The sequence below is a fragment of the Taeniopygia guttata genome, chromosome 5 (genome assembly GCF_048771995.1).
Source record: "Taeniopygia guttata chromosome 5, bTaeGut7.mat, whole genome shotgun sequence".
Lineage (NCBI taxonomy): Eukaryota > Metazoa > Chordata > Aves > Passeriformes > Estrildidae > Taeniopygia > Taeniopygia guttata.
Window position 1 is genome coordinate 32399551 of NC_133030.1, and position 15565 is coordinate 32415115.

Here is a 15565-nt window from a genome sequence, read left to right on the forward strand (position 1 = left end):
TGGCCGGCGGCGCGGGGGCGGCGCGCGGCGCTAAAGAGAGCGGGGCGCGAGCGGCGCGCGGCAGCACCGCCCCGCCATGGCCCTGCGCGGGTCCCTCGCCCGCCTGCTCCGCGCCCAGCCCGACGCCGCGCTCCGGCCGCGCCGCGGGGCGCACTCCGTGGCGCTGGTGGGAGCCCCGCTCTCCAGGGGCCAGGTGGGATCGCGGGGATGCGTCGGGCGCCGCGCTCGCCCGGCTCCGCTTCCCCGGCGGGGCTTGCGTACCTGGCTGCGGGCAGCGCTGTCTGACGCGTTCCCCTCTCTTTGTCTCGCAGAAACGGCGGGGAGTGGACCACGGCCCCGCTACCCTCCGTGCCGCGGGGCTGGTGGAGCGGCTGGCCGGGCTCGGTGAGCACAGCGCGGCGGGCGGGGGCGGCGGCGGGGTCTGCGGGGCCGCCCGCGCCCCCTCCCCTCTGAGGGCAGCGTGACTCAGCCGCTCGCTGCGGGCGGGGGGAGACGGCTCCTGCCTCCGGTGGCTCACGGAACACGCCGTGCCCCGGCGCCGGCGGTGCCCGCAGCCTTGCGGAGGTGTCGGGAGGGAGAATGCTCGTCGCATGCCGCACCGGGAGGACCGCACCGGGCCCTGCGGGGGTCCCGGAACAAAGAGCGGCCGGTGGTCCCGGCTCCCCGGCCGCGATGCGCTCCGGCTGCCCAGAACAGCGGGACGCGGCCGCGCCGGCACAGCGGCACACGGAGCGTGTGCTGCTCCCGCGCTGACTGCCGGAGAGCGAGCGGCCGCCCGAACCGCTGTGCGCGCTCCTGGCATCCAGAGATGTAACTGTGATCTTCGGGTTATCACATAGTGTGGGCTTTGCCTTATTTTTTTTCTTCTGTGTTCGTTACCCGTTTGTTCCTAAAAGATTCGTATGCTTCCAGGTGATGAAGTTCAGAATTTTCTGGAGAAATCGTCAGTTTTATATAAGAGGTCTTGTGTGAAGTCTTTGAAAACGCTTGCAAATATCACCCTGTGAATGGGCTGTTTCTGGTCTTTTTGTGCAAGCAAATCCATGCACTTATTTGTGATTCAGCTTCTCACATCTACTCCATCCACAAGCTGCAGAAAGGTGTACCACATTTGCTAGAAACAGGACGCGAGGACTAGAAATTTGTAAAGCTGAAATGTGTCTTGGAGAATCTTTGATCTAAAGAGTGTTACTGAAAATGGTGTGATGAGGATGGATTGTTGGGATGTACCACAGAAAGAACCAATATCTGCTCCCTGGGTGGTTTGTGTCAATGGAGTTTAGATGCGCAGAGAGATAATTGCCTAATAACCCTCTAGCAATTTTATTCTGAATTGTAAGAACGCTTCTAAACAGAAGTAATTGTTCTTTGCAGCCCTGTAGGCTTATCCTGCATATCTTATGATTCACAAGCTGAAAAGTCCCTGTTGGCAGCCAAATGCGTAGATACTCTTTTCCTTGCTTGTTTTGTGCAAAACAGACATTGCCGTTGTTGGCAATACTTGAATTCTAGTGAGAATGATCTATAATTTCAGCAAGTGTGGAAGAGGGCATCTAAAAGAGGTTCTTTGTACTGGAATAGTTACTTAGTCTAAAGTTTATCTGAAATTAATAAAATGCTAGGTTTGAAAGGAGGATGCTCTTCTAAATAGCGCTGTAGGCAGTAGATTACTTAGTATCAATAACAGAATTTTATGCTGGAAGTCTCAGGGTTCTCTTTCAAATGGTTCAGAGCTAATGTTTCCACTTTGAAGGAATTCTTTGAGGAAAAGCTCAAACCCACAAAACCCAACAAAATTAAAAACTGGAAGAAAAAACCCTCTTATTTGCCTGACACAAGCTCACTTCAATAGGAGCTTGCAGAAGGTAGAAAGAAAGGGAAATTTGAGCCCTTTTGGATTCCAGTATCAAAATGTTATGGGGATAGAAATGAAGCAAGCTAAACTAAATTAAAAAAATACTTTCACTGCTTAGTTTCTTTTAAGTTGTTTACTCATCAATTAGTTATGCACATGTGATAGTAAAAGAGTTTCAAAGTCATGGGGATTTAGGGTTAAAAGGAAAATTAAGCTTAGTAGGCCCTGGAAAAATAAATACCCTAGGTACATGAAGGCCTTGTACCTTGCTAGAACTGCACCTTTGTAGCTAGTGCATGATAAATGATATAATTGTTAGATGTGATGGTTGTTTAGTAATTAAATATAATTACTGCTTAATCGTAAGAATAATCATGAGAAACTGTGGTCAGGGGCCCAAGAAAGATCACGAGAAACTGATGTCAATGTATACAATAGAACAATATAAGTTTAATAATTAATATGTAAGTTATATAACGATAGAATATAAAATACGTTCAGCTCGAAAGCCATATCGGAGTCAGATTTGGGTCTGTACCCCTGACTCCCAGAGCTCTCAATAAAAGCAACTGCATATAATCATATCCCATGATTATGTGTGTTCCTGAATGCTAACACATGGAGATATTTTCTTGCTGGTTGTGGGAATCCAGGGCTCCCCTCTGGCTGCCCTGGCAGGTCTGGGACCCTGGCAGGGGTCAGGAACCCCCCTGGACAGAGCCCCGAGAGACACTGTCTGTGATCTCTGTCCATGGAAAAGAGATTTCAATCTTATAGGATGAATTACCAGCTCTGAGTGTTTGATATAAGTAATAATTAGTGTGGCATGGGTGCAAAAGTAAAATTTTAGGATTCTAGATTAGGGGTCCAAAGGGGACAAGATGGAGGAAATTGGGTGTGTCTTGTCCTTTTCCTCCTTCTTCATGCCCTCCATGTTTCACTGTAGTGTTGGCATTTTTCTGTTGGTTTAGGCTGGGGACACACTGTTCAACGTAGGTGACAGATATTGGCACTTTATTGTAAATATAGCACAGGTAGTTTCTGGTATATAATGTTTGTAACATCCCACTGAGGGGCAGAGCCCCGCACGCTGCCCTGCAGGACAGACCTGCAGCAGGGCAGCAGGATGTGTTAGAGATAAGTAAGAATAAACAACCTTGAAAACCAGCACAGATGAATTATGACTTCTTCTTTGGCAACGGAGCAGAAAGACAGAGACTTTTTACAGTCTCGGAATCTTTAATACCTCAGATTCTGACAGCTGGTCCCTTAAAATTTTTAGAGGCTCTTCCTTCTGCAGTTGCAGTTTCCTATTGCTGGCATGTTCTTCCACTGGGGTGGGGTTGGTTTGTTTTTCAAGGTGGTGTTGATGTCTGTTGCTGCTTAAATCCCTGCAGCCCTTTTAAGAACAGGTTCTGCTGTGAGGACCCATCCTGAAACTATGACAGTCACCAGCATGCACAGAGGAGTGGTCTACAGTGCAAAGACAATCCGCTTGAGGGGAGGCTACTAGATGGAGGAGGATGCTGCCATGCAGCCTTTTGCACTGTACACATTTGTTGTTCATGGAAACTTAAAAAATTATTGTTTTTATATGTGGGCTGCTTGTCTTTCTTCCCTGGGATGCCAGGATAGCTTTGGCTGCAGTACTATTGTCACAGTGCCATTATTTGGAGTCCTGTGGTACGCTGAACTGGCAGTAAATCTTTAGCTGCTTTCTTTTTCTTTCTAACACTATGAATTTTCTGCTCATACTTTTCAGGCCACAGTATGAATGAGGCCACAGTATGATTCTAATTATTAATTTGGACATTCCATTTATCTTTTTTATTATAGGAGTTAATAATTTTAATGCATTCTTGATTGTTTTCCAGGAACAGGCAAATTATACTGAAGCAGACCAGGTTTCTCCTTTAAAAATAAATAACATTTGTCTAAGACACAGGACTTCTTCATCTGTACTGGCTAGTTCTGAAGCATTTCTGACCACAGGGTCTGTGCATGTGGGTGCATATGGAAAGTGTTTGTTAAATGGCCCCAATTCCCTACTTGGGTATGAAAGAATGCTACAAACTTGATTTTCCTTGTCATTACCAGTTTGAAACCAGGTATGAAATGTGGAATGATGCTTCCCAGTACAAGAGTGAGGCTGGATTCTGGGCCATCTAAAGAAATACAGATGGGGGAAAGAAGCACTATTCCTCTGCATTAACAATAACTCTGAAAATTGCCCTCACAGTCTTTCAAGTGGAAGAGATTTCTGGTGATCAGACTCTTCTGTTTGCCTGAAATTTTAAAGTTTATTTATTTAGCGTTTTGATTTATTAATTTTCCATTTGTAATTCAAGTTCAACTTGACCTGTATAAAATGAAAGTGCTCTGGAGGGTTCTCTAAAAGGTAGCATTTGGCTAGTAAGATGCATATGCTATGTTTGTTTGTTACTTTGATTATGAAGCAGCCACATGGCTCTTCACATGCTTGTCTGTCCTATTTAATGACTTCTGTTGATAGTGCTCCAGCTGTATCCAAAAGAGTGAGAACACTAAACTTTTGCCAAAGAAGTAAAAGTACCATGTGAAAAGAGACTCACACCTCCTTGGCATGGGAGAGAAAAGGGTGCAGAACCTGTAGGGCTGTGTATTGCTCTAACAGTAAAACAGAAATGGGTGCAATATGTGGAGGCTTTTGGACTTTTGTTGGCTAGGAGTGGGGAAGATAGGTGGCAGATGCATAAGCTACTGAAGGTGCAAAGTTTTTTAAAGTGAGAATTTCTTGGGCCTCTCCTGTTTGCTGCATATTAGGCAGAGAATCTGATCACACTTCAATCCAGAGTTTTGCTTAGTCCTCTTACTTGAGGAGAGAAAGGCTTTAGTCAGTTTTTTGTACTTAATAGAGAGCTACTGTGTCTTACTGTCACCTTTGAGGTGACTTAGAGCATCTGTATTGCTGCTGGCATGGGAACAACTTTAGTGTAAGATTTCTTCCCAAATATTCATTACTGTATGTTGACTGTTGTTGATTGCTGAATTAAATTTTTTTGGTCCTTATTTAGAACTGCACGCAGCTGGATTGCTGAGTTTAGTGAGGCTTGGATTTGGGTTACTGTAGAATTGATTAGCAAAGTTTGGATCTGAGTTGCTGGCTTGACAAGTTGTTGAACTGCAGAAAACATGTGGCTTACACACAGAAAGGAACTATATGTGTCAGAGAGAATGAGCATCTTATTGCCAGTCTTGTTTGACCAGAAAAAATTCTTCAGGCATAGGTTTCATGAGATCAGTGTAGTGACTCAGAAAGGAGTAACCTCCTCTAAAAGAGGAGTGGAGCTGTTAATCCCTGTGTCTCTGGAGTTACACTACTGCTTTGCCCAAAACTATTGGACTCCTGGTGACATGTGCTGCCAGAAATAGCAGTGCAACTCTGCTTCTCCACCAAGATAGCTCGTATGGTGAGTATCAGTCTTAATAAATCATGAGGCAGCTGCTTCTATATATCTCCTCTTTGTCCACCTAAATCTTCTTCAGTAATGAGTTTAGAAGGAAGATAAACAGTTTTTTAGTTATGTACCTATTATGCATAAATAAGTATAGGTGCTGGGATTCAGCAGATTTTCATCGGTAAGAGTTGCAGCTGCCTTGTTGGGAAAATAATGTTGATCACTCCATCCAGTAAATGTGTTTAAAAAGTTGCCTGTATCCCTGAAGAATTTGACAAACTGTACCATTCTGCTTGCCCTGTATTTGAACTGGGATTGGATTTACATGTGAGAAACAAGACCTGTCAGGAATGAATTCTTGGATTAGACACTAGCTTTTACCTTAGTTGTTTCTCTTCAAAACTCAGTATTCTAAACTTGCAAAGACATTAGTACAGCCAGTCAAATATCTCTAATCTCTAGAATTCCAACAAAGTCTAAATTTATTGTATAGATTTCATCAAGATCTAGCTTTTTTGAGCTATGTTTTTGGCTGTTGATTAAGTGGGAGACAGGCAAAATTTTAAATAACTGCTGGCATTTAAGCAGCACCTTGTTTAGTTAAATCTCTGCATTGTTGAGGTAAGAAATGCTGCTGTTCATGTGTTTTTATTTCTGATCGCATCTGGTGCTAGTACTGTCAAAGCTAAGTATTCATTTGCTAGGAACATCCTCAGGAACGAAAATCAGTTTGGATATAACTGAGGTCAGACTAACAGCTAATTCTTCCCTACAAAGCAGAAATAGGAATGCAATTTTTTAAATCCAGGAACACCCTCTCCCCCGGGTTTTTCCCTGAAACAAAATGGGTAAATGGCAGTTCTCTTTCCTTTCCGTTAGACACAAGCATGCCCAAACACTTCTGTTTAATAATATCAGTACAACACCCTTATGTAGTACTGCAACTTACTTCTGGAAATAGACTTAATTACCTCTTTTTGTTTATACAGAGATAAAGATCCATGAGACTCTGCTATTCTTGTTTACCTGTCAAATGTAGATTAGCCATGATTGGTTACCTTCAAAGACCAGTGGTTTGTCAAAAATCAAAGCACAGCCAAAGGGGCTGATTGTAACTGGCATTTGCAATGAGTTTTTGAAAATATGCCACTTGTCAGAATGCATCAGGGGTAGGTGCTGCTCCACTCTGAGGGAAGGCAGCCAGGACCTGGCTCTGATGACCTGGCAGGTAGAAGAAGCCCTGCTGGGGTTTTGGAGAAGAGCTGCTTTGAGGAGGCCTCCACTAAGGTTGTTTTTAGATTGCTTCTTCCCACCAGAACTCATTGGCTGTCTTGCCTTGAGCAGGGGAGGCTAAGCTCCCCTGGGCGAGTGTGCTCTGCTGTGCACAATCAGCAGCTGCAGTTTATGCTTTTGAATGTTGTGCTTCGATATTTGCATGATTACAGGTAGCCTTGGAAGCCAGGAGAAAAATGCCAACACTGAAAATAGAGTCAGAGCAGTCCTTGCAGTCAGTTGGTTCTGATATTCTCTTCCCTTCCCCTTGCTGATGGAGCACACAATCTACTTTGGAATGAAAAGCTTTGTATCAGCTATCCATCTATTTGATGTTTGTTTTTCCCTCTCCCTTTTGGCTGGTGCATACTCGAGGTTGCACTCTATGAAATTGGCTTTAAAAGAATCTTTGTGAATCTGGGGTAAATGTCACTTGGTGCTTTAACTGTAATTGTTCTGTGTGTCAGTTTATTTTAAATACCTTTAAAAATAAAGCTATGATGGTGAAGATCAGGAAAACCTGAACTGATTATTTAAAGATTAGGAAGAAATAAAGGGAGATTAGGGTCAAGGACCAATGAACAGAGCTCTTGGAGCTTTTGTATTTTTTTTTTTATTTATAATGATACCCTTCATGCTAGTTATTTTCATATTATAAAATTAGTTTTAATGCATGACTTAGCTGAATTTCTGCACCTATATAATTCTCTCTGGATTTGAGTACATTTAGATCACATCTTGGTTTATTTTTTTGCTATTAATTCTGTTGAAAGAGTGGAGTTACTAGGGGGAGGCAGGGGGCAGAAAGGAAGATGGCAGAGGGAAAATTAGTTAATGAGATGGATTTTGATCTGCTTTACAGTACATGTGATTTATTACTGCTTTCTCATTTGAAACTTGATTCACGTCTCATTGTGGACTCACAAGACCAAGAGACCTATGGCAGGTGCATGCTTATGTGACTATGGTATAGAGGACTGTGTTTGGACAAAAGGTGGAAATTTCTATTATAACACTACCTGCTGAAAAGCAAGGAATGAAGCGCTGAAATTAAATTAAAAAAAAAAAACCCCAAAAAAAAACCCCACAAACAAAAACCCACAGACCACCAACCCACCAGATTTTTAATTTGTATATGAAGAAGTAAAGTGGTCAGATGTTAATTTCTCCTAGCTGGTTAAGAGGGAGGAAGAGAATTTCAGTAATCGCTAATATATTCTGCTCTCCCCTCCTCTCAAGTGTTACCTGCCTGGGTTAACAAATGTAATAACTGTTTACTTCTGTAACAATCTAAAGCACAAGGTGCTTGTTGTTGAGGAAAGCTCTTTTGGCATTATGATCCTCATGGCTGTAAGGGCCCCATTGTGTTGCTGTTATCAGGAACTGTGTCTGGGTTAAGCTTATTTGAAGGGAATTAGAACGTGCGCAGGGTTTGTTGGTGGTGTGGCAGATGCAATAGCTACACCCTTCTCTCTGATGCAAGGCACAGTACAAATGTTTCCCAACACCTCAGAGTGACGTTTTTGAAGACCTCTTAAGGTCAACTGCACTGAATTTCATCAGAGATTAAAGTTATAAGCAGTTTTCAAAGGGAAATGAGGTGGCTGCTCAATTTGGGGTTGGAAAAATAATTTTTGGCTCATTTTATTCAAGGGACATCTTGACTACTGACCTGGGGTAGCAGTTGGAATTGGGTTTGCTTGTTGCTTTTGTAGGAGATGAAGCTTTTAAAATATTTACAACTACAGAAACTTTGTCTTAAACCAGACCTTTCAAAATTTCAAATAAAAGGATGAGAATTGCTCAGACAAGAACTTGCCTTTTAGGAAGTGAAATTTTAGAGCTGGCAGGTATCTATTGAGCCATCAACTATGTATCCAGTAGATACCTATATACCTATACCTCTTCTAGCAGATAATTGGTAGATGCTGTGTACTGAACTTCCTAGCAAATGAGTTACAATTAAATTAGCTTGCTGAAGTCTGTCTCTTGTAGTGGGAACCTTGCTAGCCTAATTTCCTATTCATGTAAAATGAAAGTATGCACTTTGTGTAGTTGTAACATACACACACATCCTGGATAATTCTGGAGGGTTAAAACTACCTTAAAAAAAGCTTCAGAATGCAATGGTCAGAATGAATTGAATCATTTGTTTGCTGTTGTGTAACATTTTGACAGTGTCTCTGAGAAAGGATTACAAAGTCCCCACCATAAGATGGATGGCAACTTGATTTCATTCATGTGAAATGTTAAGCTTGCCTATTAACATGGCTCATGATACTCATTGCATCCTAAAAGGCCTTTATGTGTTTGTGGTGGTTTAGCAAATGGTGCTGCAATCTGAGAAAACAGTTTGCAGGAGTGGTGCTTTCACGTGAGCAGCTTTATATATAACACAGTATGAAAGGTGGTCTAGTAACTGTAGGATTTCCAGATTCCTTTGATGGTAGTTCACCCAAAAAAGGATTTACTTTTCCCATTAATTTAGGTTTTGAGGTTTTTTTTTTTTTAAGTCCAGTGTAAACCAGCAGTGTTGGGAGATCAGTTCTACCCCATGTTCCTTGTGCTTTTGTTCCAATTCCCATTTGGTGCCTTGCAGAGCTGTTACATTTATTATGTGAATGCACCACAGGGCAATGTTAGCAAACAGCCTGGGTTTGGAAAGCTGAATCTCCTACTATCAAGTTTGCTGCTTCTGTTACTGGTGCAATTTCCTAGTAGAGGAGGATGGGGGTGGGGGCAAGGCTTTTCTGTGCTGCCCAGATGTTTTCTGATTAAATGCCACCTGACACGAGCTGCCTGTTTTTACAGAAGAAAATTCTCTAAATCTGTGCAGGGAAATTACTGTAGTAATTGTTGGCTACAGTGTGTATTTTGCTTATGATAGGAAGTGAACTTCAGACTTGTCATACAGTTGGACAGCTGTATACATTAACAGCTTATTTGAAAAGGTATGCACAGAAGAGTTTTCTCGGGTGTATACTTAACTTGTTAGGGTTGGGGTTTTTTTTTGGGTTTTTTTTTTGTTTTTTTTTTTTTGTTAGTATTTTGGGTTTGTTTTGTCATTGGTGGGGTTTTTTTTGTAAGTGCGATTTTTTTTTTCTTTTTCAAAAATTTTTAAGTCTAAGGCTCCTAAGTAGGAAAAATGAGGATTTGTTCTACCTGATACAAGTAAGGTTCTGGCTGTGCAGGCTGGATAAATGACAGCTGTCCATCCCTGGGTCTGCAGCTTGTGTGCCTGTGTGATCTTTCCCTAACCTGTTCTGGTCAAAAGAAATTAACCTGGGAACGATCTACTGTGCAAACTCTTTCAAGCTAATTTATTAATTTTTTAGCTGGTCTGTGCCCCCAGACACCTCTGATGACAGAGGGGGGCATTCAGGCTCTGAGGATTGCACTCCTCAGCTTCAGATGCTGTACATTCTGACAGGACTGTTCTGCATATGCATGTGTTAGTTATGTAACTATACTGCATGATCCTACTCAGATTGACACCTTTATCTCCCTTGTATCTCTTTCAAGCTTCTGTAACAGAAATAGATTAATCTTTTTTGAAATAGAAAATGGATTACTGCTTTTTTGTTTTCCTCACTTCATAAAGGGATCTCTGCTTGAGCCAGAGTGTTGGTGGAGCTGACTTGTATGTATTTGGTTGTTATCAATTTCCTGCACTGTTGATAATTGACTAATGAATCAAACATAATGTTTTCATTACTAGCAAAATGTCTATGCTGCTTACTCCTTAAGTATGGTACTTATGGTATGTTTCAATTTAAAAGACCTTTAATCCTGGCTAGATATGACCTGCTTCACTGACAAATGATGTGGATGCTGAGCTTTCTAATGAACGTAAGGAAGCTGGCTTTCCTATCTGCCTACAGTTTTGTTTCAGAACTTGAATCTACTGCCTTTCAAAAGGCCTCATACAGTCTTCATGTTAACTTTTGGTGCTGATTTGAAAAGCTCTTTTGTTTATAAGTATTAGTATCTATGTGAAATAAAGTATTAGTATCTGTATAAAATAAAGACTGTCCCAGCTACCACAGAAAGTAAGTGGATATTGCTTGGTGAGGTAGATTAGAAAATCTTTCACTAATGGCCAAATAACAGCAAATCCCCCAGATCGCACAGCAGTACAGCATGTCTATCCATTGAGCAATTTCTGTGCACAAATAATGTAGTCAAGAGAGCTTTGATTTAAGAAATAAATCTGTGTGCAAGCAGGCAGATGAAATGGAAAATAATTCAGGTCTTTTAAGTTTTAGACTAATCGCTGAGATGCTAAATAGAAGCTATGTCAAATTATAAAATATTTATGTATTGGACTCTTTTTCTTTGTTCAGTACCATTAAGACAAATGTGCATGTTAATTTCATCTCTAGTATCTGGTCATTTGAAAAACGGTACACATGCACTTCCCACACTTTGGGATACACGGCATATCTAAGTACTCTGAATTCCTTTCTCTGTGCACTGTCTATTCACTAAGCTTTCCCTTTGCCCTAAGGTAATTTAATCCCAGTTTTTAAAAACACTGGGCACCATTAAAAGAAGTAATAGTAAGAGAAGATATGAATGTTTGAGTATTTGATTAGCATGTACTTCTGAGATTAATCAGATAGCCTTTGGATAGCTGGCTGAAAACATTCCTTTCTACTCTGGGAAACCTGAGCTATCCTCTGCAAGCACATTAAGTACAGTGGGCCTAGAGACAAGGGATGCACAAAGCTGAGAAAAGAAACTGCTACAAGTTCAGGCATGCTTAAGTACTTTCATCAAACTTTGAAATACTGAAATGTGTAGCAGTGTGTGTGTGTTGGAGAAGTGTGACACAAATACAAAAAAACCCCAACTTTTAACATTTACTGAACATCTTGGAACTCACAACTTTTTTCTGCTTCTGCACAGCACCAGAATAAACAGCAAATAGAAAATATAGTGATCACAGAGATCAGATAACACACTCAAATCTGAACAAAATGGGCTCAAAATTCCAGAGCCTTCATCCTGTTGCTTACTTAGGTATTGTCTATGGGAGGAAAAAAACCAGTCGGATACCTGTGTTGCCTTTTGAAAAGCTGGGAGTGGTATGTCATGGTACTGCTTTAAGTCACTGCAGAGGATGTGTTTTCTCAGAGTTGCTAGGACATTTATTCAATCCTTTGTTGAGCAGCTGTGCTCAGCTGACATGTTCATTTGCAAATACCCCAACATCTGCCCACCTCTGTCCCTACTATAAAATATATGCTTGCCCATTTCCCAGCACCAAATCTTCTCAAGTGACTGCACAAGTAACTTTCCTTCATTCATCAGTCAAAACTCCTTTTAAAATATAAAGAAGTCATGTATTTCTCAACTAAGCTTTTATGCAATATCCACCAAGCAAATTCACAGAGCCAGTTTCCTAGACAAAGTAATAGCTTACTGGAAATAAAGCAGGAACACAGAGCCCCAAGTAGGCAGTTTCTTCATGTTGACTTGCCTTAAGTTTTTCAAATTGTCTCATTAAGCACAGGATAGCTAAAGGCCAAATGTCAAACTCTGGCCTGGATGCTTTGAACTGCAAACAGACTAGTGATTCTGAGGAGCAAAGGGGACAGGCATGACTGGTATTCAGGGTGGTCTTATTAAGCCGTTGTTGGTGTAGCTGTAAATACCTTGGGGCCTTTACTGCCTTCATCAGAGCCTGCAGTGAGAGGCCTGTCTTAAATTGAAGGTCTCTGAGAGGAAAGGCTGAATTTTACACCCAGAATATTCTCAGGTTCAGCAGCCAATCAAACTGTAACTGGCAATGAAAGGATCTCAGAGTTTTGGGATCAAACTCCCAGAACTACAATGCCTTCTATAATAGCTTGTGTTGAGAAAATGGACATATTCTCCTAACAAAGCACTAGTGGATCCTCCATGGAGTTGTCTGGAAGTACTGTAAGAAAATTCTATTATATTACTTGGCACTTTTGTGCCAGGATTTTTGGGGACCTTGAAAATGTAAAGAAAACTAGCTATAGTTAGTGAAATGTGTAGTCTTTGGCATCTTTAAGCAATTGCGCTTCTTTGAGGCTGTACACAATCTGTCTGAATGAGAAGGAAGGTAGTAATGCAGACTATAATTTTTCATGTTAGAATTTTTCATGAAATAATTTTTTTAAATTCCAAGCTTTTTCTAAGTGACTTTTTATAATTGGCATAGCTTATTGTTAAATTAAAGCTGTCTTGAACTGATAATGTTGTCTTATACTTTCTAATTTGTAATGCTGTGACAGTTGCATCCCATGCAAATAGTCAAATGAATCCATTCCTTTTCTGCTGTTCCTTTCATACTTGCCAACTGATTTTGAGCATTTCCCTGGGAAGGTATTTAAGTCACTTTCTTCTTTTGTTGCTGTGTTACCAGGATGCCAAGTGCACGACTTTGGAGATTTGAATTTCACTCAAGTTCCCAACGATGAACTGTACAACAACCTGATTTTATATCCACGGTCAGTGGGCTTGGCCAGCCAGATGCTGGCTGATGTAGTGAGCAGAGCAGTAGCTGCTGGACACAGATGTGTGACTTTAGGAGGTGATCACAGGTGAGCTGACCTAAAAACAATTAGTGGTTCATGCTGCAGGTCTTCGAGTACAAAAATTTAATTTAAAAAACAAGGGGACTTGGGGAACAACTCAGGGGTCATTTCTTGGCAATACCTTAGGGATGGGCTTTAGGTGGAACACAGAAGACCTTCTCAGACAGTACTGCTTAGTTCCAGACTGGTCTGTGATCAGTTGTGTAGACACACAACTGAGGTTTTTCTCTTTGGGAAAGTTTGTGCCATCAAGTTCCTTCAGAGGAACTGCTCAGTTTCTTTATTGCTGAATGTTTAGTGACGTGTCTCCTTTGCCCATCATCTCTTAGGATAGGTTTGTAATGCCTACACACAGACAATTTTGCAATATATCTTACAACATGAATATTTTTCCTCTTTTTCACTAACCTTTGGTCTGAGAATTGGTTGAAGATGGTAGGGTTTGTAGAAAGAAATCGTGGGGGAAGGTGTCATGAGTAGAATAAAAAAAGGCTAGATTTTCCAGAGCATTTGTACCTAGAGCAGGTGAAGATTAAGTGTGTGGGCAGGGTGACAAGCAGAGAGCTCTGGCTTATCTGGCACTATTGCCCTGTAGTTACTTGGCCTCTTGGAATCACAGCAGTGGCATGCCATGCAGTTTGTATGGGATTCTCCCTTTTTTGTCACAGATGTCTGATGTGTGGAAATGTAATGACATGGCTGACTGAAGATGAGGGACTCCCCATTGTCCTTGTAGTTGTTCTGAAGGAGAAATGGTGACTAAAGACTTTGTTACTGTCCTTCCAGCTTGGCACTTGGATCTATCAGTGGCCATACAAGGCAGTGCCCACACCTCGGGGTGATCTGGGTGGATGCACATGCTGATATCAACACACCTCTCACAACTCAGTCTGGAAGCCTCCATGGACAACCTCTCTCATTTCTCCTAAGGGAACTTCAAAATAAAGTGAGTATCCTGATTGTAGTTATCCTACATGGCAACCTCAGAGCATTGCACCATTGCTGATGTAAGGTTCTTTCTTACCTGCTGCAAATGCAGAACTTTTCTATTGGAGTACAAGGAAAAATACATATTACTGTGTGTGTACACATGCATATACATACACACGTACATACAAGTGCCACAGACACACTTAGAGACACCAATGAGAAAAAGCTTTTGTGTTTGCACCCTCATGTGCTACACAGTGAGCTGCACGCAGCAGCTGACTGTGCTGCTGCTCCTGAGTCATTGAGTGGTGTTGTTGCCCACTGCTACCAGCTGGGCAGGAACCTCCCCTGAGCCCAGCTGAGCTCACCTCCAGGAGCAGCTGGTTCCTGCATACCTCACATGCTGCTTTGTTTGGCTCCTCTGTGTTTTGACAATGTGTGTTTTGGGGCCTGACAAGGGCTGCTCCTCTGTGATCTCTCCTGCTCTGGTATTGGCTCCACTGTATATATTACAAATCAAAACAGCTGTAACTGCTTGCAGTGAGCTTTTAAAGAGAGAGCCTTTTTGTTGGAAAGAGGTCAAATTATCAAAAAGAGCTGTTTCCTGGGGCACATGGAATGTGCATGGCCCGTTTTTGGCTGCTGTCAAGGTGCTGAACAGTAGGCTGATCTAAGGCTTAGGTCCCCTGCCTGGCTTAGCTGTACAGGGACCTGCAGCATCTGTGCAGTGCACAGCCGAGGCCTCTGCAGTAGGAACTTTGATACAACAATCTGCTTCTGCTGAAGCTTAGGCTGGAGAGTGAGAGCAGGATCAGCAACTGCATCTTGAGAATGGATGCTGGAGCTGCAGAAAAGCTGACTGCATTTTGGCACCCTGCACTGCTAGTATTTACTCCTAATTTTCTCATTTCTCTGACAAATTTGGGGTGCTGTGTTGTGGGAAGTATACCTTTTCCAAGCAAGAACAAGCATGTTTAAATCTGTATGGCGACTGAAGATACCACTGCATCAGTTCAGCATGGCAATACTGCAGTCATCTCATAAAGCTCTTCTGCTTTTCCTCCTGCAAATTCTTTTGAATTATTTCCATCCACAAGTCAACAGAATCATACGGTGCTTTTACATACTTTTCTCTTTCTAGACATTCTTATGCGGTCTCTACAAATGGGTTAGAATTCCCAAAGTAATGCAAGACTAATGGGGTTTTTGGAACACCCTCTGAACATGAAAAGATAATATAAAAGGTTACTGTATTTCTACTTTTTTGCCCATAAGTTAAAGAGGGTGATATTTTTTTTCCTTTTTGAAACTGTACACACTTTCTTAAGGGAGATAAGAAAAGTGAAAATTTTGTCGATTTTAGAGCTCACCTAAGGTGAACAGTGTATGGCTTGGTGGAAACAAAACTAAAGTTCTCTGATAGCTGAGGAAGGAGGAGATACTAGTCTGCTGTGTTCCAGTTCTTGAGCAGCATAGAAAAGCAGTAATTTTTTACAATTATTGGG

At 41.9% G+C, this 15565-nt stretch overlaps 1 protein-coding gene across 1 annotated transcript in view; it reads left to right on the top strand.

The window, feature by feature from the left end:
* ARG2 (arginase 2) overlaps window positions 1-15565 on the top strand; it is a 20141-nt gene continuing 4576 nt past the window's right edge. Inside the window, exons 1-4 of the mRNA XM_002200482.5 lie at window positions 1-193; window positions 312-384; window positions 12959-13136; window positions 13917-14076. Of these exons, the coding sequence (XP_002200518.2) occupies window positions 77-193; window positions 312-384; window positions 12959-13136; window positions 13917-14076 (528 nt within the window). The 5' untranslated portion in view covers window positions 1-76. The remainder of the gene's footprint in view (window positions 194-311; window positions 385-12958; window positions 13137-13916; window positions 14077-15565) is intronic.